Genomic DNA, 25,581 nt, shown 5'->3' on the forward strand with positions numbered 1-25,581 from the left:
CTGCCCAGCTCAGGGAGCACAGCTCCTTCCCCGCTCTGCTGGATCTGGCCTGGAGATAAATCCTTGTTATCGCTAATTAACGAGGATGGGAGTCTTGCCAACCACTAATTAGTGCCATTGCGTTGATTGGCAGGTGGTTACCGCAGTTCCCCTCCATGGCCTCGAGCAGGGCCGAGCTGGCTCCATCCCGGAGCCAGCGCGGGGCTGGGACAGCACCCAGTGACCCGGCCAGCCCTGTCCCTGCTGCCTCAGTTTCCCCTCCCGTGCCCCAGTGACATTCAACTGGGAGGGAGCCAGCAGGGATGGGACACGGTGACGACAGCAGGGCCACCTCTGTCCCCTCTGGTCCGTGTGGGCTGTGGCTCTGCATCGCCACCCGCCCAGGGCTGTGCCAGGCTCGGCGTGCCCAGCATCCGGCCCACGGCGTCCCCGCTGCGGCTGAGCCAGCCCGGCACAACCGGTTCTGCCCTCAGCTCCTCCTGGACACGCGTGTCGGGGCCGAGGTCAACCGCCGTCCCCACCCTGTGCCTCGGTTTCCCCAGCGGCTGCTCGGCCCGGTAAGGCGGCAGGGCCCCGCCGTGCCCCAGTTTCCCCCATGGGCACCGTGGCGGGGGCGGGGCGGGGAGCGGGGGCTCGGGGGAGGCGGCGCTGGCTCCCATGGCTGAGCGTGACCCCAGTTTGGGGCAGAGCTTGGCACAGCTTGGCACACCTCGGCAGGCCTCAGCACAGCTCTGTCGTGGCTTGGCACGGCTCTGGCATGGCTCGGCACGCTTCAGCAGGCCTTGGCACAGCTCTGACATGGCTCGGCGTGGCTCAGCACAGCTCAGCACGGCTCTGGCGTGGCTCTGGCACAGCTCAGCACGGCTCGGCACAGCTCTGGCATGGCTCAGCGGGGCTCGGTGCGGCTCAGCAGGGTTCGGCACGGCTCTGGCCCGGCTCGGCACGGCTCGACAGGGCACCCCACCGCTCGGCGCTGCCGGGCAGGCCCTGGCTTGGCTTGGCGAGGGCTCGGCGGGGCTGCTTGTTGCCGGGCTCGGCGCGGCACGCCGAGGGGCGGGGGGCGGGGCCGGGCGGGGCGGGGGCGGGGCCAGGCGGTGGGCGGGGCCGGTAAAGGCGCGGCGCGGCGGCGGGGCCCGGCAGTCGCGGCGGGGCCATGAACGGGCTGAAGGGCTGGTGCGCGGTGCTGGACGTGCGGCCCCACGGCGAGAGCCCGGTGAGCTGCCCCCCCCCCCGGGCCCCCTGACCCCCCCCTCCCCCCGCCCCAGGCCTCCTCCCGCCGCTCCCGGGGGGGCGGCTGCTGCCCGCGGGGCGTCCCGGGACGTGTCGTCGGTGGAGCGCGGCTGTGCCCACCCGGTCCCCAGCCCGCCCGGCAGCCGTGAGGCGGGTCCGGGGGTCTGTGGGGGGCCCTGTGGCCCCTCCCTGCTCCGGGGGGCTCGGGGGTCCCATCCCTGGGACCTTTGCTGGGCTGCGCCGCAGGGTCCCGGCTGAACCCCAGTGGGGCGGGCGAGGACAGCGAAGCACACGGAGGTGCACCCCGGTGTCGGCGTTGGGGTCCCGCCAGCCCCCCTTGTGCTTACGGGGGACTCCTGGAATCCCGGCTGGTACGTGGTCCTGCGTGGCCATCAAACCATCCCTGGATAATGTGGTTTTTTGGGTAGTGTGCCCCTCGAGCAGCTGCCGGGGGCAGTGGGGCCAGGGTGGTGGGAACAGCCGGGCTGTTCTGGCGCTTTCCTCCCTGGGTTGTGGCAGGGCCTCGCGTTTTTCCCTTCCTTATCGTTGGGTTTTCCCCGTCGCCGTCGGGAGCCAGGCCATCGCCGCGAGGACGGGTGCTGGGTGGGGCTGGCAGCACCCCGAAGCCAGCGCCACACCGGCGCGGCACCCCGGCTTGCCCGCCACAGCTCGGTGCTCCAGTTTTTTGCTCGGGTTTTAGCCACCGGAGGGATCCCCCAAAAGACCGAAGCACCGCGCCGGTGCTCGGCTGCCGTCTGCCATGCCAGCGGCTGCCCGGCTGCCCGGCTCCCCGGCCCAAGCCCTGCCGGGTGACTCAGCTCTGAGTCTCCTTAGGAGAGTCCTAATTCCCCGCAGCTTTCCCGGCCTTATAAGGAGCGATTGCAGCGCTGGGTTCGTTTGGTTAATGGGTTATTACGGTGATAAGCGCCTCTGTAACGCCGGTGATCTCCAAACGCCAGAGCTGTTTGCTGCTGAGCCTCGGCGATACCCTCTGGGTCAGGTCAGGCCTGTTTTTATTTAACAGTCAGGATGGACAGACAGACCGAGTGCCTTCCCTGCGGTTGCAAAATGCCGCGTCGGGATCGCCGGCTGTGGGTCAGTGCCGCCTCTCCTCCGCCCGGGATGTGGTCGGGATTTGCGTGGTTCCCTCTTCCCCAGGAGTGGAGTTGGGGTCTCTCCCTCCACCCAAAGTGAGGATTTTTGGGCTAGATGATGCAAAATAGACCAAAAGATTTAAAACTGGCTTTGGCGTCCCTGGTTGTCCTAGCTGATACTGCTCACCCTCATTTCCCGGGGATTTGGCTCTGGCCGGGTGGTTGGACCCAAAGGGCTGCTGGGATTTCGGGAACGCCTCCTGGAAGGGCAAGATGGGAGCACGGCCGTCCTGCCGAGGAGCCTGCAACTGCTGGTGCTTCACCGCAGCTGTTGCCCGGACCTGGCCACGTTAATTCATGGTTAATTCCCGAGGCTGGTAGTAAAAGCCATAAACACGTGCTGCCAGGCTGGAGGACCTCTTGGGGTGCACGGTTGGGGTGTTAAAGAAGCGTTTTCTGTGCGAGGAGGGTTTTTTCTAAGCAGGAGATGAGTGTGAGGTACTCCGTCATCTTCCCAGTGTGGGCCACGTTGCAGGCGCTCCTGCCTTCCCTGGAAAACAACGGAGGGGGTATAAAACCCAGTGCCCCCTCTGCTCCAGGGCTGGAAGCAGGTGAGTGTTGGCTGAGTGGATTTTATGCCAGCCAGGAGGTAAAGGAGCAGGTAGGGGAGTCCCTGTGACTCCACTACTCCTGTCCCAGCTGAATTTGACACCTCAGAGGGGGAGGACAGCATGTGCCAGCTGCAGCGTCCCTCTGGGTCACTCCGGCTTTGCGTTGGAGGAGCTGCTTCTCCTGGAAACTGCCCCGGCACTGGCAAGGAGCTGATGAAACTCTGGCTGTGGGACGGTAAAAGCAAAGCCCAAAACCAACCGTGCGAGGGCATTGCCAGGGACTGCCGTGCCGGTGGTGTGTGAGATGAGAGCCAAACGTCTCCTCTTCTCCATCCACCCAGTGCCGACCAGGCGCAGCTCACCACAGCCGAGGCTGCTGCAGACAAACAAGCTGGGCAGGGAGTGGTTTGCTTTAACCCAGCCATGGCTTCTACCTCCTGCACCTGCCTCAACCTCCTTAAAAGCATTTGCCGAGCTGAAAAAGCTGGTTTTCTTCCCCAGTGGGCCAGAGAACCTTTGCTCAAACATCCATCTTGTGTCTGGCCATCCTGCTGCCTCCCCCGCGCTTCCCCGGCGTGGAGGAGGATGGAGACGGCGCAGCCTTCCCCCGCCAGCATTTGCATGGGTGGTTTCCTTGTTGTTTGACCCGAGGTTTGGTAGTGCCGGTGCTGGTTGGGAAGGCACCGGCAGCTCTCAGCTTCCTGCTGCAGCCGGTTTGCGTTGGCTCGATGGTGGGTTTCCCCAGGAGCAGGTTTATTTGGGGTCTGCTGGGACAGAAAGCACCCGCGTGCCGACTCCAGATAGTTTTGGCTGCGGGGATGGAAATAGGCTGGTGCTTGTTTCTTATTGCAGTGGATCTTCCCCGAGTGAGCGATTTCCTTGGCAGCCTCCCACCCTTGCCCGGGCTTGACGGGATGGGGATGGTGAGCGTGAGATCCTGGCGCTTGTAAACAAAGCTGTGAGTAAGGACGCTTGAAGGGACTGACATGTGGCTGACAGCTCTGCCAGGCTCGTGCCATGCCAACGCTCCTGCCCTGCCATCGGCGGCCCAGGTGGGAGTGGGCTGCTCCATGCTCTTACCCCCGGCCTTCTCCTGCATCCCGCTTGCTTTAGGCAACAGTAGGATGATGAGTGATGCTTCGCATGCGGGCACTGCCGTGAGCCATTTTCTCTGCCATAAAACCTGAGTGCTTCTTGCATCTTCCCAAAACCACGGAACGTGCTACATCCAGCTGCTCTTAAGTTTTTCTGACCAAAGTTTCCAACTTCTTGGGTCTTGCCAAGGAAAACATTCCCTGGAGTAAGAGTTGCAGACAAGTATCTGGTTAAATGATCCGTACTGCTGAGTGCTAGCAGAGCCCCAGTGAAGTTTCTCTTGGATAATTGTCTTAACAGGGGAGCGAAGGGGTCTGGCTGCATGTTTGTGATCTGTAGGAGGGCTCCACGTTTCCTTGGGAGCTAGAGTTTGTGCAAGCAGTGTATACAAAATATTTTGGAAACAAACAGATGGCTTGTCGAGACTTGGATGGCAAAGAGAGCGCTTGGAAACGGGGAGGCAGAAATACTTTGACGTTGCTTTTGGAGAGCAGGAGGCTGACGTGGCCGAGGTGTGGCGAGGGGCGGGCGCTCAGCACTGCGCGGGCACCTACCTCAGCTCTGCAGTGCTGCCGCCCAAGAGCCCACTGCCGTGGCCACCACGCGCCAAATAGCTCCCGCATCCGGGGTCGTGTTTAATAAGGACCATGAGCAACAGCTACCTGGATGCTGACGAGGTCTGTTGGGAAAAGGGGGGTTCCACACTGCTGCGGGTGCACGGTGCCGGTGTTGAGCTGCAGAAGGAGAGTGGGCAACCCCATGGAGCGTTTTGGGTGTCTGTGCGGTGCTTTAGGGCTCTTTGTGTGCTCCGGGCATCGCCTCGAAAGCCAGCTGAGCTTTGCACGGTGCTGGATGTGGCTGAAACGCCGTGGCACTGGTAGGAAGGCTTTGGGTGAGGAGTTAAGTGGTAAAGGCAGACCAGCCCCTGGCTGTGGCTGGAGCCTCTGTGGGTGCTCGTGGCCCTGAGCCAGGGAGCGCCCTGCTGCTGGAGTGGGCTCCGCTTGGCCGGGGCTGTGCCTGCAGAGGACAGGCAGAGCCGTGGTGGCGCAGAGAAGGGTGAATCCAGCAAGGTCCCAGCGCATGAGCTGGTAACGGCTGCTTTTGCCCTTCTCCAGGGCTGCTACTGAGTGCTGTGCACTGGCCCCACCGTAGCCAGCTACCGTGACGGAGGACAGCCGTGACGCCTGGCAGCGGAGGGCAGTGCACAAAAATGAGCCTGGCAGTCGCTTCTCCAGCCCATCGGCATTACCTCAGCCTTGGCTGGGCCACGTCTCCTCCAAGCCCTGATGGGTTTGATAAATGTAGTCGTCGTGTGCTTGCTACAACTCATTTTAATCCCAGCGTTACTTCGCCAGCTGCAGCTCAAACCAAGGGGGAAGGCAGCTTGTCCACACGTCTGCAACGATGCTGACCTGGCTCTCGGCTCGTACCAGAGCTGGATGTAAAGAGACTTCCAGGGAATCTAAACTTAAAACTAAATCCCACCTCTTGTTTTAGGAAAGCGTGAAGGTGCTGCGGCTGACACTGCCGAATGACCTCCCCGGCGAGAGGCGCGAGCAGGCGAAACAGAAGGTGGGTCTCCCCTGCAGCTGGGTTTGGTGTTGAAAATACGAGTGTTTGAGCTAACTTCAGGAGGGGGGAATGGGTGTTTGGTGGAGGATCGGTCACTTATGCTTTGTGAATCAGAAAACTCGCCTCCTGGTCTGTTAAACCCTTCGGTGTCAGTTCCCAAGGCTGTGCTCAGTGCTGCGTTCCTCTGCAAAAGTGCATGATGCTTGTTTGACTGGAGCTGGGCAAACTGTTCCAGCTCATCCCACCTCTCTGAAAGCCCTGCCGCTTCTGTCTCTTGCAGCCGGTGGGAAAAGCCTTTGCCATGGTGGCCAACAGATCCAGCAACGGTCACTCCCTGGCCTCCGAATGCATCAAATCCAACGATGGCGATGAGGAGATCATCAAGGTACAGCCACTGGCTCCCTGCCTTTGTGGCAGAGCGATGTTGTTTAATAAGTGGGGCCAGAAAAAAGGTTTTGTCTGAAGCTATGCCGGCAGAAACCTCTCCAGGGCAGGACTGGTGCAGTGCAGCTGGCTGGCAGCACCAGTTTGGTGGGCTTCCCTGGCTTTGGGGGGATGCAGCAAGAACCTGGGGCAGCAGCAGGGGCTCTGTGGGGTGGGGGTCACACAGGAGGAGGAGCAGCTTCTAAAAATGCCAGGGAATTAACCGCAAATGGGAAATCTGTGGACAACATGCCTCGGGAAGCAGTGGGATTCCATGTCCCAGTCCCTGCGGAGCTGGGCTTGCTGCTGGTGTTCCCGGGCTGGCCGGAGTCGGGACGGTCTGACGTGCTGCCACTGTCTCTCCTGGGCAGGTTTATCTCAAGGCGCGGGCTGAGGGTGGCATGAACCACGACGAACACGTCAACCAGCTGAAAAGTGAAGTTCGTTACATTCAAGAGGTAGTTAACATCTGCAAGGGGCTCTGGCTTGCGCAGGGGCTTGCGGGTGAGGGTCTGGGGCACTCTGCTTCCCCCAGGGACATCTCCTGGGGTTTCCCTGTGAGCGGTGGCAATGCCCGTGCCGGCTGTGGCACTCGAGCCCCAGCTGAGCCCCAGCCACTCTGGCAAACTGGCAGTGGAGCTGAACTCTCCAGTTTGTTGACTTGCCTGTACAGGGCAGTAGCCTAATCAAGCGCCATAAATTAATTCAGCCTGACTAATTGCTCTGCTATATGGACTGAATTTGAAGAGAATTGCGTGATGACTTTCCCCCAAGGCTGTCCCCTGCATGCCTGGGTGCGGCACAACTAGAGCCTCTTGTTAAAAGGCAGTTTCTTTGGTATGTCTCATCTCCCAAAGTAAACTAGATGATGAGACTCTCGGAAGTTTAACCCTTGCCTCTGCTCCTGGTGGGGATGTTATTTCTGGAGAGCTGGTTGCAAGGCACTGAAGCGGTTGCATGCATGTTCTGGAAAGCTTGGCCTGAAAAAAAAAAAAAAAAGCAAAGCAAAAAAAAAAAAAAAAAGAGAAAAAGTGGAGGGAAAATATTAAATGTGAGTTTTCTCTCATGGGGCAGTTTCTGTGCTGGGTGCTGGCCCCAGGAGCAGCGAGGGGCAGATCTGGTAGGGCAGCCTTCAGATCTTCTACGTCATCCTTCTGACTCCTCTGCCAAAACGCATGTTTTTTCCCTTCCTGAAAGCAAACAGTCTGTTCCCGCTGCCTGCTGCGTGCAGCCCAGACCTGCCTGGCTCCCGCCTGCCCCGGGCTGCAGCGCTCTGGGGGTGTTGCTCACCCAGACCTTATCTCGCAGCTACCTGGATGCTGCCGTTTTTCTGTGTGAGCCTTCCCACTCCTGGGGCTTCGGCTTCAGCTTTTCTGATCGGAGCTTTCCTGTAGCGCCCCACAGCTCAGATGGAGACAGGAGCTGGCTTTTAAAAGGGCCTCTTAGCAAGAGCTGAGCAGGACTTGGACCTCGTCTGGCCACAAAGGCTGTACATAGCCTTATCAGAATAGCTGAAGCAGCCTAACCGTGCAGTACAACTTAATCCTGCATGCGAAACCCAAGGGAATCAGCTAAACCAGTAAGTCACGGTGGTGGTACCAGTCCGCCTGCATCCAAGAGAAGTGCCCTGCACTGGGTCGTGGTACAAAAACTGGGGATGACTCAATCCAGCTGGATCAAAGTCATGGACTGCTGTCCCCATGGGCTCGATTGCTGACCCGGGGGCCACACGTGCTCTCACCTTGCCCTGCCGCTGCCCAGTCTCCAGCAAACTGCTTTCCCCCAGCGCCTCAGGCATCTAAAATCAAGAGGTAGGGATGAAGCCATGCTGTTAATGCTTCAAGAAGGCTTTTCTTTGAAAAGCGTTGGGACAGCATTTGCTGTAAAAGCCTGTAAATCATTCCGCTGGCTCACTTGCTCTGACTAATTCGAGTAGCTGCAAGTCAAGACTGTACTTGTCGGCGTCCTGCAGCAAGGCAGAGAGGGAGCTGGGGAACAGCAAGGGTCTTCTCAGCCCTTCAAAGGTGAAGAAGACCAATGCATGAAAAATCAGTAGCTTCTCCAGATTGTTGCCTGGTTGTGGGGGTTTTTTATTAATTTTTTTTTTCATTCCCATGATCGTGTGGGACAGCTGCCTCACAAGGATGGTATCTGCCAGAGACGGTGCTGCTTGCAGGCAGGGCTATAGTAAAACTAGAGGGTCAGGCTGGCAGAGAAGCCATCGACTGCATATCGGCGCAGGGCATCATAGCAGCCATCGTGCCTTTGTTTGATTTCTGTTAAGCTGAGTGACACTGTCCGTGCAGATCAAGCTAAATTGACTTGCCTTTGCCAGGCTAGAAGTTCTTTGAAGAAGCTGCGGGAAGACTTAAGTAGTAAACTTGAGAACAGACAAGGAGATAAACAGCATGCACAGGTAACGGGAGCATTTCTCGGGCATTAAATGGCATTGACTTATTAAAAAGATGTCATCTTCGGGTCCGGAAAATGATAGAAGGGGCCTTAAAGATCGAGGCGCTTGTGGCAAATGAAAGCTACATCAGCACCGTTTACACGCAAAATTCAAAACCTTGCACAAGCCCATAACGAGGAGTCAGTAAGCAAAACGCATTGGCTGGCCAAATGCACTATTGCATGTTCATTTGCAGAAAAAAAAACCCTCAGTCTTGAGTTGCTGCGGTGCCCCAGAGCTAGCTGTCTGCATGTGACTGTGCTCTTGCGCGAGCGGCCATGCCAGCCAGCGTTACATCCCTGTCCATCTGTCCTTTGCTTACGCAGGTTGTGCTGGAAAAGCAGAACGGGAGCTGGCTGTACCCTGAGAGGCTGCGTGCCGATTCCTGGGAGGAGCAGGTATGGAGCTAAAGAGGGGGACTGCAGCACTACGGAAAGAAGTATCGGGTTTAGTTTGATCCATTCCTCCCAGCAGGTAACTTCAAACCTCTTCAGCACACGATCGGGTGCTCCTGCAGCAAACCCTAGTCCTTTTATCAGGGTCAGATCAGAAATGGAGGGCAGCTCTATTAAAGCAATAAAAATGTGCATAATGGGTTTTTAAACCTCTGCACACAAGACGTTTTTAGCAGAAGGGATAACAGGAATCTTAAGCTGGTAAATATTTCTCCAGCTCTTTGTCTTTCCCCTGGCTGGGGCAGATGCTCTGGGCTGGGGTTTCAGGCTGGGTTGCTGTGGACCTGGTTCATGTTGCGGGGTTTCAGGTTGCCCAAGTGCAGATCAGGATGGCATCCTGCAAACAGGGCTTGGAAGGCAACCAAAGGATACTGTGTGCGTTATCTTGAGGGCTGGAAGCTGTCGGCTTGAGCGTGGGAGGTGAGGACAGGAGCGCCTTTCGGGTTTTTTTTTCAAGCTGAGAAGTGATGTTACCGGGCTTTGTCACCAGCAGCGCTGCCCACATTGGGGTGGAGGGCTCCTTTGATACCTCCTGACTGCTCATCCTGTCCTGTTACTGTCTCTGCAGGAGGAGGACTGCTCAGGTGAAGACGTCGAAAAGATCCGACAGACGGCAAAGAGGCTGTTCACAAAGCTGCAGGAGGCTGAAAAGCGTCATCAGTTGGAAAAGAAAGCCTTTGAGGTGACTCTGCTGTGCACTTCTCTGCTGGGAAAGCATGATTTTTATTTTATTTTGGGGTTTTTTTTTTCTTTTGGAAGCCTGAGGAGCCACATGGGCATGTGAGTTTGGGCTGCTGGAGGTGCCTGGCTTCTCCTCGCAGGGCAGTGGGCTTGGTGCACGCTGTTAAAACACACCAGGGAGTCCAAACCTGGGAGGCAAACTGCCTCCCTGGTTGCCCAGATGAGTCTGAAGACCTAAGTGCTTTCCCAGTTAAAAATCGCATAAAGTAGAAGCAGCAGCCAGGTTGGAAGGTGGTCCCCCCAGACTCTGCTGAGTCTTTCCAACTGTAGCCAGGCTCAGTGTCCAAGAGAGGTGTTTTGTGGGGAATGGGGACCAGCAGAGCATCCCTACAGGTTGCGCAGGGACAAAGGCTGTGGTTCCCCACCACAGTGCTGGGCTGCTGCGGCAGCGCTGGCTTGGGTGGTCTCTCTGGGAGCTCAGCCCCTTTCTCTGCAGGGCTGTTTGCCATCGAGGCGGGCAAGCTGACTGGGAGGCACCCGAGCCCTTTGCACGGGTCTCCTTGGCTTCTGCCTGCCGCGTGGTGCTGACGAAGCTGTCACATTCACTTCCCTCCCTTCTTCAGCCCTGTGATTAATTGTCCCTTTCGGTGTGTCTTCTGGTGACTGCTCATGTCCCGGATGGGCTGGGCCTGACTGCGTCACCTCGCAGCTCTGAGTGTTGGTGACAGCGGTGACGTCCGGGCTCGCATCCTGTCCTGCAGACCAAACTGGTCCTGGCCAGCCTGGGGGGTTCCCCGCAGCAGGTCAGGGGACAACGTCCACTGGGGAAGTGGGTTTGAGCGACGACCGCTTCCTCCGGCACAGAGATGTCTGTCCGCCTGCCGCGGTGGCACGCGCCCTGGGGATATCAGTCCATCAATCCTTGCACTTGGGAAGTTGTGGTTTGGTGGCATTTTGTGGCATTTTGGGGTCTGGGGTCAGCTATGCTGCCGGCTGCAGGCTCTGAGCCTGATGGACATCCCCGGGGGTGGCAGAGGAGGGGGTTTTGGTGGTTGTTGATCCTGCCAGCGCTGCCCAGATGTTCTCAGTGTGCCTTGTTGTCTGAGCCTGCTCTCCAGCTGCCGTGGGGACCCCCGGGGACACCCTTGTCCCCTCTCAGTCCCTGAGCTGTTGGTGCAGGTGTGGGGCTGGCTGAGGTCAGTTCCTTGGGCAGGTGACCCGAGAGGAGCCTGCAAACAGCCCCAGAGCGCGTGTGGCTGAGAACGAACATGTCTCTTGCGTTTGAGGAGCCTTTATTGCTACAGCGTTTAAGCGCTGGCTCCTTTGAAGTGCTTTGAAGCCGGGGAGTTTTCTAAAGAAGCTTTTCTCTCTGAAGCATGTCGGGCTGTTTGCCGAGACGCCCGGCTGCCTGCAGCAGGATCTGCTTGCCAAGGCTTCGAGCACCAGTGCGGCTTCAGGAGAGGGCTCGGGTGTCCAGGCGCGCGAGGGTCAGGACTAAAGGCATCTCCATCTTGCTTGCAGAGGACAGTCTCGCAGTACCAGGAGGAAGTGGAGCAGACAAGCTCTGCCCTGCGGAGAGCAGAGAAGAGCGTGGTGGAGAAGGAGGTGCAGATGGATGAGCTGCAGAGACTCATGGCAGGGATGGAGAAGGTACCGTCCCTGAAGCCATGGTGGGGGGCTGATGGGATTAGCAGAGCTGCCTGGTCCCGCTCTGCTGGGGCGGGGAATGGAAGAGCCCAGTGGTGATGAGTTTGGCAGTGCTCAGCGCAGACACCGCAGCGGGTCTTGGTCCGGCTGCAGAGTACCCACCGTACGGAGCATTTGACTTCCCAACCAGGTTTAACCCAACAGCATCGGGCAAAGCCAGCTGCTGGGAGCAGCTGAAAATTGACTGTTGCCAGTTTAGACTCACATTTCCCAGGTCTAGAAGATCTGGTTGGTCTGTGCAGACTCTTCCAGGGATCCTGGAAACGAGTACACAGTCTAGACAGCCACCCAGTTCTTCTCATGGGGGCATGAACACAACCTCCAGCCTTGATTATATATATTTATTTTTTTTTAGCTGTGGTCTGCTCGTAGTACTATTAAAGTCATAAATCTAACAGTGCAGTGCGAGCATGATCTGGGGCTGCGCTCCCTGGCCTGACAGCAGGGAAGGAGATGGGTTGGTGCCTTGCCTGTATCCTAGGGGTAAAGGAGTGGGACGACTGCTGTCGGTCACCTCTGTGGCTACCCTGCCTGCCTGTCTCTCGCATGTAAATTTAACGCTCATGAAAACAACCCGCAGATTCAGCGGGGAGGCTGAGCTGAGCCTGCCTGGCTCCCTGGGTGTTTCTAGCTCCCTGCTGTGCGGCAGAGGCCAGGGAGCATGTGTTGCAACTTGTTTCCGCGTGTGTAACTCGGCCTCTCACTCCGCCACAGGAGCACAGGAGTTTGCTGCTGAAGATGAAAGAAGGTGAAGCAGAGCTGGCGAGGCTGAGAAGCGTGGAAGGTGACAAGCTCGCCGAACAAGACCGGTGAGGCTTGGCCTCTGGCTCGGCTGCCAACTCCAGAGCAAGCCCACGCCGCTGGGTCGGGGTGTCAGCTCGCTGGGGCATGACTGCACATTCCTGCGAAGGGCGTGCTTGCTCTCTGGCTTGCAAAACAGCACCCTACTCCCAAGAGCTGACTAATCTCCAAATACCTCTTGAAGTTTTGCTTTGCTCGGAGAGATCCAGAGCTCTGGAGCTGGGCTGCCCGGAGACCTCTAGCGGCCCCGCTGCGGGCTGGGAGCTCGGGGCAGGTCCTAGGGAGCCTCCGGAGCAGCCGATTCTTCCCATAATGTCAGATTCGTTCCACCCAGCTGGTATCCTGGTGCTCCAGGGGCTAATTGGCAGTGGCTTGTTTCTGGAAGGCCTTGTTTTGTGGTCTGACTCTTCCTGATGTTCCTGTGTCCCTGCAGTCTGTGGTTGCTAGTCTTTGTGGCTCCTGCTTGAATAGGTTTTGTCTCTGCCTCTCCTTACCTTGTCTAGCCAAAATATTTCAAGACCTGTGTGGCTGTAGAGGAGACCTGGCTGATAAAAAGCTGCTCTGGGCATAACTGGGTGGGTGCTCCCTTTCTGGGAAGCCATCAGATGGCTCCTGGACTCTCGTCCTCTCCTTTTCCCAGGTCAGCACAGCTGGAGAAGGAGGTGGCCATGCTGCGGGAGAAGATACACCATCTGGATGACATGCTGAAAAGCCAGCAACGCAAAGTCCGCCAGATGATCGAGCAGGTGAGAGAAGTGGGGCTGAGGTGGGAGGACAGACAGGGGACAGCCTAGGAGGACTTGGAGGGGTCAAAAAGAAAAAAAGAAAAAGAAAAAAAAAATATAAGCTGCTTGAAAGCAAAGAACTGGTTTGTGGGGCTGAGGGACCAGAGGGACACAAGTTCAAAGGCAGCCCAGAGCCCTGTCCTGCAGCAGGGACTGACCCCAGGGTGACAGCCCACAGCGCTGCGGCGCGAGCTGCCCTGGGCTGGGGAAGGGAATAAAAGCAGTGTAAAAGGAGCGCTGTGCACCCAGCTTGGCCTGCTGAAAGAGTTAAATCTCAAGCCTGTGAGTGAAGGCTCCTTCACCTGGGGCTTAATTCTCAGACTTAATTTGAGGGGGGTTTTGATTTTTATGCAGACCTCGGAGTTAATGTTGTGGGTGTTAACAGGCAGAAGGGTGGCTGGCTAAGCTGCCCTCCTTCCTAGACATTTCCCTAGCCCAGCCATACACAAGAGGGATTTTCAACTGCTGTGAACTTTTCTGTTACAGCTCCAGAACTCCAAAACGGTGATTCAAGCCAAAGATGCCATGATCCAGGAGCTCAAGGAGAGAGTCGCTTACCTGGAGGCTGAGGTGCATATTAGCAGGGATGTTTCAGGGGGGTGCACGGGGTCTGCTCTGAGCTGGGAGCCTCTCACTGAAACCTCCTGTGTGACAGGTTTGTGTGTGCCTGCGGGTCGTGGCTGCGCTCCCTCACGGCAGTGAGCTTTGCTCTGGGCAGGGTGGCTGGCAGCAAAGCCCTTCCCTGGCACTGACACCTGCTTCATGTAGGAAAACATGCCCTCCGCAGCCCCAGGGGCTGTGCTGGTTCCCCAGGCTGGTGTGGTGGTTTCCAGTGCAGCCTGGGCTGCTGGAGCAGCTGTGAACTGAAGCCGAGTCCAAAGTAATCTCATCAAGCACATTTCTCTGGCAGCAAAACCCTCCTTGCTTACAAAGCTGCAGCTGAGTGCATGCGTGTCAGAAATTAAAATTGCATTCCAGCCTCTAGGATTGTAACAAGTGTCAAACCTCTCCTTTTTTGGAGAAAAACCAAGACTGCACTGGCACTTCTAGCATTGTCTTCCCTTCTTGGTGACACATTCTGGTAATTTCTGCATGGGGGCAGTGTGTGTGAGCACAGCCCGCTGTGAACCCAGGTGGAAAACAGGGTCAGGATTGGAGATTGCATGCTGGCAGGTTTCTGGTGGGTGTCCAGCAGGTCTCACAAACCATCCCAGCTCTCCTTTAGTGAGCAGTCCTTCCATGCAGCTAGATTTCTTTTCCCTCAAGAAAAAGCTGCCCCATTGCAAGTGATTATACCAGAGTGTTCCTCAGCAAGCATTCCGTGTGCCTGCAGCCTGCCCGTCCCCAGCTCCTCCTCGCTAACAGTGCCTCCATCTCTTGCAGAACCTGGAGATGCACGACCGCATAGAGCACCTGATCGAGAAGCAAGTCAGTCGGGGCGGCCACAGCTCCAGAGCACGCTCGAAGTCGGAGTATGTGAGCAGGTGTGTGGGGAGCAGGTGCCCTCCAGCGATGGGGGGAAGCCTGTCTGGCTGCTCAGGGTCCACATTCTACCTGGGGCAGCAGGAGCTGCAGTCTGGGAGATGATGCTGGGACTCAGGGATGTGCATTGTGTGGGGTTTTTTTTCTGTTTGCAGAGAGGTCTCTGTTCCTGCATCCCTCCTTCAGGGGAGTACAGGGGAGGAGAGATCCCTCCTGTGGCCGGTTTTGGGGGGAGCTATTGTGACCAGGGCTGGGGCAGGACCCTCTCCTGCAGGTTTTCTCCCCAAACCCCATCCAAGTTCTTCTAGCTGAACAAAACCCCTCTGTCTCTTGCAGCAAAAGGCTGTCAGGCCCCAAGCCACTGCCTCTCATTCGAGTAGTGGAAACATGAGTTTCGAGGGCTGGTCCGAGCTGAAGACTCCCCTTGTTATCGTTGACTGGATTTCCCTGCTTGACTGCCGTCCTCTGGCCTCTGTGCTCCCAGAGTCTCCCCGGAGCTGTCGGCGGAGGGCTGTGCCCTGGAGAACTGTGGCAGCCGAGGACAGATGTAGCCGGGGCGGTCCTGGCAGAGGAAGGAGGTTTGGGAAGCGTCCACATTGCTGTCTCCATTGGGTCCCAAGGTCACACGGATGCCAGTTTGGAGGCTGGGACCCACCAGCCCCGGCGTGGACAAGGTGGCGCTCTGGCTGGAGTGCCAGGCTCGCCTTCCCTGGTCAGTCCTGGGTTTGCTGGGGTTGCTCTGTGAGAGCAGCCTTTGCTTCTGAAGGGCCTCATCCAAACAGAGCCCCCCCTTCAGCTTGCAGCTTGCCAACATGGACTTGGGGTTACCATTTTTTGGTTAAAAAAAAAAAATAAATTAAAAATTCACTGTTTCAAAGAAGAAAGAAATCCTCCTTAAAATGGACTCCTTCCTACAATGAAGCCCAACGCATGACAAGTTGGGAGCCTCCACCTCCGATCTCCAGCACGTATCTGGCTGCTCCAGACTTGGCCAAGGCTCACGTGGCCAAAAATCAGCGTATCACCATGCTTTTCCCAAGAGCGTAGAGAAATTGTACCTGACATACGTGTAGTGTTTAAACCCAGAGGCTGTTTGGTTTGTTACCTGTATTTATTTCAATAAATTATTGGTGTTCTTCCAATGATGTGGTGACAGGCATGATTGCTGCTGTCCACCTCCACAGGAGCACAGTTGAGGACTGCCTGTCCCATGTTTGAACTGGAAAATACCAGCCAGCTTCCTCTGGGTTTGCGAGTTATTACCTGTCTCGTGTGTGCCCATGCTCAGGAAAGGAGCTTGGGTACCTCTAGAGGAAAGTTGTTGGCGTTTGTACTGACCACGTTAATACAAAAATACATGTGCCTTAATCCCTCTGACTGTAGTCCATTGAATAGATGTAAACAGTGGAAATGTACGGGGGTGGGTTTGGTGGTTTGGGCTGTGCTGGCTGGGCTCCCTGCTTCTCTCGGTGGCTGTGTGCACCTTCTTTTCTGTTCTTTTTTTTGTCTTGCCCCTGTGTCAAATGTCACACTCCCAGTCCCATGCTCCACAGGAGTGAGCTGCTGCTGTGTGCTGCAGTGGTGGGTGCTGTGGGCTCAGCTGGCTCCTTTTGGATTGGAATTCAACAGTCCCCCATGGCTGCCCTCTCCGTGCAGCCTGGCCCCAGTGCCCCGGGGTGGGAAGGCAGCTGGGCTTGGGTTGAGGTGTGGCACTCTGATCCAGAACTGGAGCTCCTCCATCTCTACCATAGCACACCTCCTAGGCAGTTGGAGAGCAGCCTTGTAGCAGCCCCACTGGCGGGGTGTGAGCTGGGCTTGAGGCCGGAGCCTGTGGCGTTTCAGTGCCTCCTTGGTGCTCCCGCTCCACACGGTGGCCTCTGCCACCCACCACTGTGGCAGCCAGGGCTGTGGCTGTGACAGAAGGGAGCCACGGAGAGCGTGGGCCTGCTGTGGCGTATCTCCTCCCTGGGGACAGGGGTTTTCTCCTGCCCTGCCCTGTGTCCCCCTCATGGCCAGGATGCTTGAGGCCTGCAGACCCCCAGGGGCTGGCAGCGAGGCCTGTGGACCCCCAGGGCCCACAGCGAGGCCTGGCCCCAAACTGCCCTTCCCCACCCTGCAGTAAGGCCCCTCTCTGCCACCAGTTGCCTTATGGTGCCGCGTGACGTCACTGCTGTGACGTCACGCCACGGCGCCGCCGGGCACAGCGCCCCCTTTACCGCCGCACTACGGCTCCCGGAAGGCCTCGCTGCGGACTACCCTTCCCGGCGTGCCCTGCGCGGGGGGTGTGGCGGCGGGACTACATTTCCCGGCGTGCCCCGCGCCCGGGAGGGGGGCGGTGCCCTACGGCGGCCGGCGCGGCGGTGGGCGCGTGACGGGCCGGCCGGGTGCTGTTCGCCAAGATGGCGGACGAGGAGGGCGAAGGGCTGCCGCGCTCGGCGGCCGCGCCGCACCGGAACGGTGGCGGTGAGGGGGCCCCGGCGGGGCCGGGCGGGCCCCGCGTCGTCCGTATCGTCAAGTCGGAGTCCGGTTACGGCTTTAACGTACGCGGTCAAGTGAGCGAGGGCGGCCAGCTCCGGAGCATCAACGGCGAGCTGTACGCCCCGCTGCAGCATGTCAGCGCCGTGCTGGGCGGCGGGGCCGCCGACCGCGCCGGGGTGCGCAAGGGAGACCGCATCCTGGAGGTGTGAGTACGGGGGGGGCCGCCGCCCGCCCTGCCCGGCCTGGGGGGCTGCCTGCCCCCGCCCCGCCGCCACCCCCGCCGCCGCGGAGGGCCGAGCCCTGGGGGGGGGCTGAGCCTCGCTGGGGGCTCGGTGGGGGTCGGCCGGCCTCCCTGCGTTGGGGACGTGGGGGCTGGTGGGGGTGGTTGGACCCCAGCAGGGGCTTGAGGGGTGGGATTGTTCTGCTCTCACCAGGGGCTTCGGGGGGGGCCCCCCGGGAGGCCGCTGCGCTGCTGCGGGGGTTCCTGAGGAGAGGCCTGGTGTTTGCTCCCTGAGGGCTGGGGGGGCTGCGCTGGGGTCCTCTCACCGGGAGCCCTCGGGGGGCCTGGCCTCCCCTTAGCGGGGGCTTTGGGGACCCCTCACGAGGGAGCCTCACATCCCGGGGACCCCCTCGTACAGCGGGGGTGGGGGCTGCCGGCACCCTCTCACCGAGGGTTTTAGGGGGCGTCTTCCAGGGAGCGGTGGGCCGGAGCCTTCCCGGCTGAGGGTTTGGGGTGGAGGGGGCCAGGCTCTGTCTCCTTGAAGGCGAAGCGCTCGGTTTTCCAGGGGGTTCTTCAAAGGATCCCCTTCTTCATGGGGTGTGTGGTGGGGTTGTGGGTGACAGCCTCAGGAAAGAGCCCCTTCCCCTGGAGGGTGAGTGTGGGCTCCCCTTCACCCCCTTGCCCCTGGGGAGGTGCTCCCCCACCGTGATTTCTGGGGGGCATCCCTCGGACGGCAGAGCAGGGAGGGCTCGCAGGCAGCAGGAATATCTGTAGGAGCCACGTCCAGGGATCTGCCTCCCCGGCCGGGAAGGGCTGGTGGGAGAGGGTGGCCACAGTGGGGAATTTGCCTGGGGAGGCACTGAGCTCCTAGAGAAAAGCTGTTCTCGGGAGAGATCCCTGGTAAGGAGGGGAAGTAGGTTAGGAGATGTGAAAGGAGGTGGCTGGAAGGAAGGGGGAGCTCACCCTGAGGAAGTCTGCGGGAGTGGGGAGAGGCCCACAGCTGCAGGAGCTGGGCTGGGTGAGCCCACGGGTGCCCTCGCAAGAGAGCTGGCTGGGGCCGGGATGAGGTGTGCGAGGGTGCAGACCCTCCTCTGATCCGTGGGACCCTCGGTCTTCAATGTAGAGACCCTCCTGGGGGGGGGGGGGAGGTACCTCTGGGACGAGACAGGGGTGTTCTCTGGAGTTGGTGGCCTGCCTTTCAGCCATGTGGCCTTGCGGGAGGCGGCAGAGATGGACGTGCATGCTCAGGGATGGGACCAGCTGCTTGGTTTTGCTTCCTCTCGGTCACTGGGAGCTCTGGTTGTCCAACACTGGGCGGTAGCTGATTCTTGACAGCAAGAATTGTAATGTGAGCCTGAAAACATCTTTCCATGGGAATGCTTCAGCTGTGTTGAAACTGATCTTCCCCCCTCAAAAAAACCCAACAACACAAACCCAAATCCACAAACCTTTAAACTTTGAGCCTGTGTTTGTGGACTACTGACATCGGTTAAATTGCTTTGAGGGATTTCTGTAGCCTCAGCATGTCAAGGTGTATTTTTCTTAGCGTGTTCCCCTTCGTCTTGCGGTTCTTGGTGTTGGTTCTGCCTGTGCTGAGCTGTGCGATACCTCCTGATCCTTACGTATTTGTACTTCATGCCGAGTTGGTTGAGTTCAATTACTTATTAATTACAGGGATTTCATAGCAGCAGGAATGCTTTGCTGCCAGTCTTTGCAGGCTGCAGTGTGTGAAGGACAACAGCATGTGTTTGGGCCCAGCAGAGGAGATCTGTTCTGACTAGCCCGTGGCTAGAGAGCTGGCCGTGCCTTGCAGAAAGCTTGCTGTTGGGATTTGGCGCTCTCCCGTGTGACCCAAATACTTTACACTTTGATTTTTCTGTGCAGAAGAACCATTCAGGGGGTGAATTCTGCACCTGGAGGATCTACTTGAAAGAACAGCGCTTATTGACCGAGGGGAAATATTTTGCATGCGTTGCAAGGTGCCGAGCTGAAATTCTTCCTTATGCCCGCTGTGGGGAAACACTTAAAATGCCATGTTTGAAATCAGAGGTAGGTTTTGAGGCTGACGCTGGAATGGGGTTCGGTCGCCGGCACGAGGTGAGGGCCTTTAGTCTGTTGCTGAACCGTGCGGTGGTGTTTGAAAGAATTAAGACCTGCAGATAACGACAGTTAACGAGGGGGCACGAGGGGTGTTTGCTTGTGGCTCTCTGGACCTCTGGCTTCCCCCTCTGCAGGGCAGGGAGCAACTGCGGCTGGAAGGACGGGGGATTTCCTCTTGCTTTATCTGTCACTTATCTCCGGGGAGAAGTTGCTTTTAATTTGGCCATGTATCTTCTTGTCCACTCGCTCTTTTCCAATCTCAGCCTTTGCTTTTGTTAACCTGGCTGCATAAATCAGCCCCCAAAACCACTACGTGGTACCAGCCATGTTGTGGCGGCATCAGGTCCCACTGTCTCTGTATGCTCTGCCAAGAGGACGCTCCTTCTCCCTGGGTCTATTAAAATCCAATTCCTGCAAGTAAATTGTGGCATGGTTGTGAGTTGGAGTAGCAAACAATAAAACAAGACTCCAAAAATAGCTCTGATTTCCCTTCCTTTCCACAGCAGCACCCTGCGCACAATGGTGGGGGTGGGGTTCCCTGGGAGGCATGGGGGCCCATCCGCTGCAGCAGCTGCTTCCCTGGCACAGCAATCCGGCCCCAGCACACGGTTCGTCTGCCCGCAGGACCCACAGCAGGTTCAGCAGCGGCGGTGAACTCGCCAAAAGCCGGGCTGCCGGGCTGGAGCTGGGCAGTGGGGCCTCAGGAGTAACTGCTGGCTGTCAGTGTCTTTGGAGATCTCACGTTGTGTCTGAGTGCCGAGAGCACGTGCAGGGTAGGTGCTCTCCAAACAGGCTGTTTATTCCCAAGTGGGACTTTGTTTCTACCTCCTGCAACCCGGAGCAAACTGGCCTGGGAGAGAGTTTTGTGGAGAGGCTTTTTGAAGCTTGAGAGGTGAGGCTTCTGCATGGCCTTGGTGGAATTAGTGAGGCTGCTGCAGAGTAATGGGGTATTTAGCACGTGGTAACTCTTGTCGCTGGGGTCTGTTGCCCCACGGCTTTTCCCAAGCCCACTCTGGAGATTCATGGTGCTGGAGGACCCAGAGACCTCCCGTCCCTGCACGGCTGAGGGCTCCGGCCACAGTAACAGCAGCGTGGTTTTTCTCTGTGAGCTGGAGCGCAACCTGCTTCCCAGTCCTCATCCAAAATCAAAGGGTGTTTCAGGTGTTGTCTGAAGAGTTTATTTAGGGTCCTGTGCCCGCTACACAGTTCTTCCTTGCCATCCTTCGCTGCATCACGTTCCTGTATCTAGCGTCTAGCTCAGACCTCTTGCTTTTGAAGGCTGGTTTTGCAACATAGCTATGGTGTGCTCTCTAATCTTCTTAGCTGGTTGTGTGTTTGTGGGTGTTGAGGGCATTGGAGACAGACAATGAAAGCTAATTTAGTTCTTGATTATCACCCTGAATGACAATCATAACTAATCTTGACAGAAGAAAATCTCACTAGCGTTTGCTTTGTTTGCAGAGAAGCTCACTCAAAAATAATTGAACAGATAAAAGAAGGGATTTGTTCTCAATATTACTGAACTGTGCGCAGCGGAAAACTGGTCTGATCTAGGTGTGATTGCGAGGGAAGGGGGATACCGTACCAGAGGATCAGTCTCCATCATTCGTTCCTGCATCAGAGAAGCGTCTGAAACGGTCGCAGCACTGGCTGCTTCAAGGGAAGGTGTCGTACCCCTCGATACGGGGCTTGATGGATTAACCCCCACCAGAGACTGCTGCTTCTGAACCTGAGTGGGACTGACTTGTTCCTGGTGTGCGGGGTAAAAGGTATTTCCTTTGTGAGATTAAACTCTTTATCACTTCTTGGTCTAAAGTCTAATTTTGTGATCAACTTGGAACAGAAAAAGCTGGTTTTGCTTTGGATAAGTCCAGAACAGTCTGTAGAAAGGAGGCAGCAGCCGCATGCTCTGCTTATTCGCAGTATTTTGCTGCTTGCACACAGGGCCAGAAAATTCACTATACAAAATGGTCAGCGGGCTTTACCTTGGTCAAAGCCTTTAAGGGTGCCCCTGTCCTTAACCTCAGATAATTTAGGAAGTGGATTGAATCGGTGTTGGAAGCTTTGTCTTATGCGCCTGGATGTGGTACGAAGGTGGAAGACGTGTGGGGGTGCACAGCCCGCTCGCTGCCTCAGAGGTGGGTTGTTGTTCGGCTGTAGCTGCAGCAGTGGGAACTCACGAGACGTGTTGAGTATGGCTGGTGGCCTTGGCGGACCTAAAACCCCTCTGATGGCCAGCTGATCGGTGTCTTTGCTCCCCCTGCCTCTTAAACACACCGTCTTCCCGGCAGCATTCCTGAATTCACCCCGGCTTTTCCGGGCTCCGTCCCTCGCTTTCCTCTGTGTGTTTTTGGAGCATTTTACCATAGGTCAGCATCTGTCCCCCGCTTATGAACAGGGCTGCTGAAGCACAGGGAGTGGATTTTCCTGGTTAAGGCTGTAGATTAGAACTGGGAATAATTCGGGTCTCCTGATTGCGCCTTTCAGCCTCTGCTGGGTGTGCTCAGTAAGGCTGGCATTGGCTGTTTGAGTGAAAAACTGCAAATGTATCTCTTCTTTCTTGAGAGATAACAGCAGTGGGTAAATGAAGAACCCTCGTGTGCTGGGTTTTCCATTAAGTGTACAATTAGATAAATGCAAGAGCCTTTTTATCTACCCTGGTTTAACACTTCTGCAGTCTATTTAAACAGAACTCTGTATGTGCCTAGGAATGGGCACGATGACTGAAGCTGGAGAAATTTAAACCCATTTCTGCCACCTACGTGCTCTGCTCCTGCTTTGTTTGGCTCAAGATAACAAAGCAAATGGGTCAGTCTCTGTAGGCTCGGTGGAAATGGCTCCTGACAGGGAAGAGCTGCTGGGGATGTGTTGGACATTGGTGCCTGGTGTGGTGTCGGCTGGATTTTGTACCCACTGTTTCCCTTCCTCGTTCACCAGCCTGAGTGCTGAGGAAGCAGCGATGGACAAAATACAAGGCAGGGGAGAGTTTCTTTTTGCTGAGAGTCAAACCTGTGCTCACAAAACGTAAGCTGCGGACCAAAAGGTGGTCGAGAGGCCTCATAAGTGCCCACGTGCCGGGCTGCTGTGGGACTGGGATGCTGTTTTGAAGAGCTGGAGTGCGAGACCCTGCCAGGCTTTTCACAGACATCTCTGGAGGAGCATCCTGTGACGGTGGTTTTCAGTGTGTGGTCTGCAGAGTCCTCGGGGGCTCATTGATGCTGCTTGGAGCTCTGTGGAAGAGCACGGCTGGGAAAACAAAGCTGCTGTCACGGGCTTGAACTTGGTCGTCAGCAGCTTGAACTGAGCCGGAGAAGAATCTGGGTCTACAAAAAGAACAGATAAAAACCATTGCTTTGATGTCGGTCAGAAAGGTTACGCCGAAGCAGTCCAGCTCGGTGCTGGCAGGCCTGCAGTCTGGCAGCTCTGTCCGTCTCTGCCCTTCTCGGGGTGGTTTTGCTGATGGTTCAGGGAAGGCAAACCCAAGGAGGCCTTGACCTGCATCGTGTCTCCCATTGCCAGTGTAGAAGCTGATTGCAGTTAACTGCTCCTGAGTTTCCAGGGTGGATTTGATAAAGATTTGGTTTCTGAAGTGTCCAAAATGTTGTTCCTTTTTCAGCGAGACTAATAGCTTTCCACCTATTGAGTCACTACTTGTTTGCTTTTCAGTAATACTTAGTTTTTAACCTTCTGAAGTGTTAACAATCTTTGTTGTCTTTCAGGGTGTTTCAGAAGTGTTAATTTGCAAGGAATCGTTGCTCTCATGATTGAAGCGGGTGAATGACAGTCACACTGTTTGCCAGAGCAATGCATGTAAATATGCACAGGCACATTAAAACTTCCTTAAAATGTTGTAAGAGGCTTCAGTGAAAATGGTAATTATCCCAGCTGCCTTCTGGTCTCTCCCACATCAGAGAAATAGGAAAGGTCACTGGAATTGCATTTGTTAGTCTTCCTGGGTTTTTAAACCTGTTTTGAATAGTGTTGGACAGGGTCTGGATTGCTCAGCTGTAAAAGAGGAAGGCTGGCTTCCCTTCCTTTGGGTGATGACAAATGGAGAAATACTGCTTCGGCCTCAGCTGAACAGCCCCGGGATGGTCAGTGTGAGCAGGGCTTGCACCGGCAGCTGCCTGGCTTTGGGGACCGAGCGGTTCAGGGCTGGAACACGCTGCCTGTTGGAGAAACCGTTTAGCTTGAATGGTCTCGGGTGTATCGTGCAACAGAGAAACTTAATGCTCCTCTGGGATAAGCTGCAAGGAGCTGGGTCTGTTAAAGCTGCTGTGGATCGCTCGGGCGAATGCGTTGTGCTCCCAAGGAATGGTGGAAGGGAGCTGGCACTGCAGCTGCCCCTTTGCAGACGCACCCTGTCAGGCATTGCGGGTGACATTGCATGGAGCTGTTTCGGTGGTGGGCATCAGCTGGGTTTGAGAAGGGAAACGAAGCGCCTGCTCCTGCAGCTATGGCAGGCCTGGAGAGGCTGTCCCGCACTGCTGTGTCTGGTAAGCTCATTAGCCGTTCATCTTTACTTGCAGAGCCTCTCCCGAGGAGGCTGCTGATCCCAGTGGTGACTGCCCTTGTTGCTGGATCTCGGCTTCACTCTTCTTCCTTCATCAGCCCTTCTCAGAGCAGAGAGTAGTCTGTCACCACTGCTGTTGCCTCAGCACCGCGCTTGGAATCTCTCCTGCAGCTGAATATTGGCGAGAACAGGTGTGCTACAGAAGAACCGAGGAGCAGGGAGCTTCTTGATTACGTTTGGAATTTTATGGGCTTGATGCGCAGAGCAGGAGCTAGATGGAGCTGGAAGATGTGGAGCCCTGGGTGGGGGGAGATGAGGACTTGGCAAACCGTCCCCATTGGGACAGGTGACACGTGAAGTTGTGGTGTGGATAGCTGCTGCCAGCCTTGCTTCTGAGGCCACATCTACGTGGCAAGGCTCTTGCCAGCCTGGTTCTGTCGCACCGAGGTGGGAGGGCAGTGTGATGCCAGCCCGATGCAGCTGTGCTCGTTTTACCTTTGCCGGTCTTACCTTGACTGCAGAGCCGGGCTCTGGCTGCGTTGGTGCTGCTGAGAGTGTGGGATGGCAGGAGGTGTTCACCTGCTAAAAGGCAAAGCCTTAAGGATGGCTGGAGTACTTTCTGGGATGTCTTTCCCTGGACGGTTTGTCAGCTGGGTCAGTACTTTGCCTGAACAAAGACAGGCTGTGGTCTTAATCTCCAGGAAGCTTATTGCAGACTTTCTTGCAGTAAATCGCCTTGTCATCTCTTGACAGACAGATAGTTGGGAAATTTTAAGAAGTCGTTGCAGAAAATGAGTCATTTGGCTTACAAATGGGAGAAGTGAAATGTTCTGCTCTTTGTCTTGGGGATCTTGCTCATTAGCGTTGGCACGATGGGAAATTTTCCTTGGTCAACGCGTGCTTTGTCCTCAGGATCTCCCAGTGTTTGCCAGCCGTTCCTGTTCTTGCTGATGGGCATTCCTGGGGTCAAATGCAGCTGGTGAACGAGACTGTTTCTGCCCGTGCTAGCGGAGAGAGCAGGCCTGGGGGAGCAAGTGGGGTGCTTCAGCAGCTCACCCTCCTTCCAGTCAGGGGACTGTGCCAGCCTGCAGCTGCTGCTCACCATCTTTGGCCTAGTGCTTTGGAAACTCTGTCTCAGAGAGGCTTTTAAATTCATTAGGGTGAACAAACACCAGTCTGCTCTGCCCCCCAGCATGTATTTTTTGTGGCAGGAGCTTGCCGAACCACAGGCTGAAGATCTTTTGTTAAACATAACCTGCTGTAATTCCCGGAGCTCAGCTTCGCCTGTAGCACCAGGCGAGCCCCGACGGGCGAGTGCCAAGGCTGGCAGCGCCTGATCCTGCCCCACGCGTGCCAGGGTTTCTGCCCTCGCAGCGGTGTTGATGGGCAGTGTAGCGTGCCACTGCCTCGGGTCACAGTCCGGAGTCTCAGCCTGTCTTGGCAGGCATCTTCAGCATCGTGCCGGACTGTGGGCTGCCACAGGGGTGTGTGTTCCCTCTGCCGCGGCGAGACGGTTGCCGACAGAGATGTGATAATGAGCTTGTTGGGGTTACGTTGTCTTCAGCTCATCCAACGTGAGCTTTTAGTCATGGCAAATCTCGAGCTAGACTGACTATAACCAGCACAAAGACAGCTTCTTCCCAGCTCCCGGGAGGGGGGCGAGAGCGTTTGGGAGCCCCCTTGCAGCCCTGTTTGGGAGGGGATGCCCCTGCTGGAGGGAGAGCATGAGAAGGCTCTGCACTGCCCAGTCCAACATCGCCTCTTCCCACCAGCTTCAGAGCTTCTCCCACGGTAACCTTCCTGCAAGGCAGCTTGCATCCCTGGTGAGGCGAAGAGGAAGCAGGGCACCAAGGGAAGGAGACTTGCCCACTGTCCTGCCGTG

General features: G+C 56.9%; 2 protein-coding genes across 7 annotated transcripts in view; both read left to right on the forward strand.

Moving 5' to 3' along the window:
• Positions 1-22: 22 nt before the first annotated feature.
• TUFT1 (tuftelin 1) lies at positions 23-15,761 on the forward strand. 4 transcript variants are annotated; one of them, XM_056322087.1, is made up of 13 exons: positions 23-557; positions 5,528-5,602; positions 5,883-5,987; positions 6,397-6,483; positions 8,361-8,441; positions 8,804-8,875; positions 9,501-9,614; positions 11,135-11,263; positions 12,035-12,129; positions 12,762-12,867; positions 13,393-13,476; positions 14,290-14,390; positions 14,725-15,761. In XM_056322087.1, exons 1-13 carry the CDS (start codon positions 303-305, stop codon positions 14,777-14,779), a joined length of 1,359 nt encoding a protein of 452 aa, XP_056178062.1. In that variant the 5' UTR covers positions 23-302; the 3' UTR covers positions 14,780-15,761. The 4 variants fall into 4 exon arrangements, with proteins under 4 accessions (XP_056178062.1, XP_056178063.1, XP_056178064.1 ...); XM_056322089.1 differs by lacking the exon at positions 23-557 and adding an exon at positions 1,080-1,213; XM_056322091.1 differs by lacking the exon at positions 23-557 and adding an exon at positions 1,832-4,707.
• Positions 15,762-16,759: 998 nt separating this feature from the next.
• SNX27 (sorting nexin 27) overlaps positions 16,760-25,581 on the forward strand; it is a 32,392-nt gene continuing 23,570 nt past the window's right edge. For all 3 annotated transcript variants that reach the window (XM_056322070.1, XM_056322071.1, XM_056322069.1), the window contains exon 1: positions 16,760-17,071. In XM_056322070.1, the coding sequence (XP_056178045.1) occupies positions 16,788-17,071 (284 nt within the window). In that variant the 5' untranslated portion in view covers positions 16,760-16,787. The remainder of the gene's footprint in view (positions 17,072-25,581) is intronic.

Source organism: Falco biarmicus, chromosome 19 (genome assembly GCF_023638135.1).
Source record: "Falco biarmicus isolate bFalBia1 chromosome 19, bFalBia1.pri, whole genome shotgun sequence".
In the NCBI taxonomy this organism is placed as follows: Eukaryota; Metazoa; Chordata; class Aves; order Falconiformes; family Falconidae; genus Falco; species Falco biarmicus.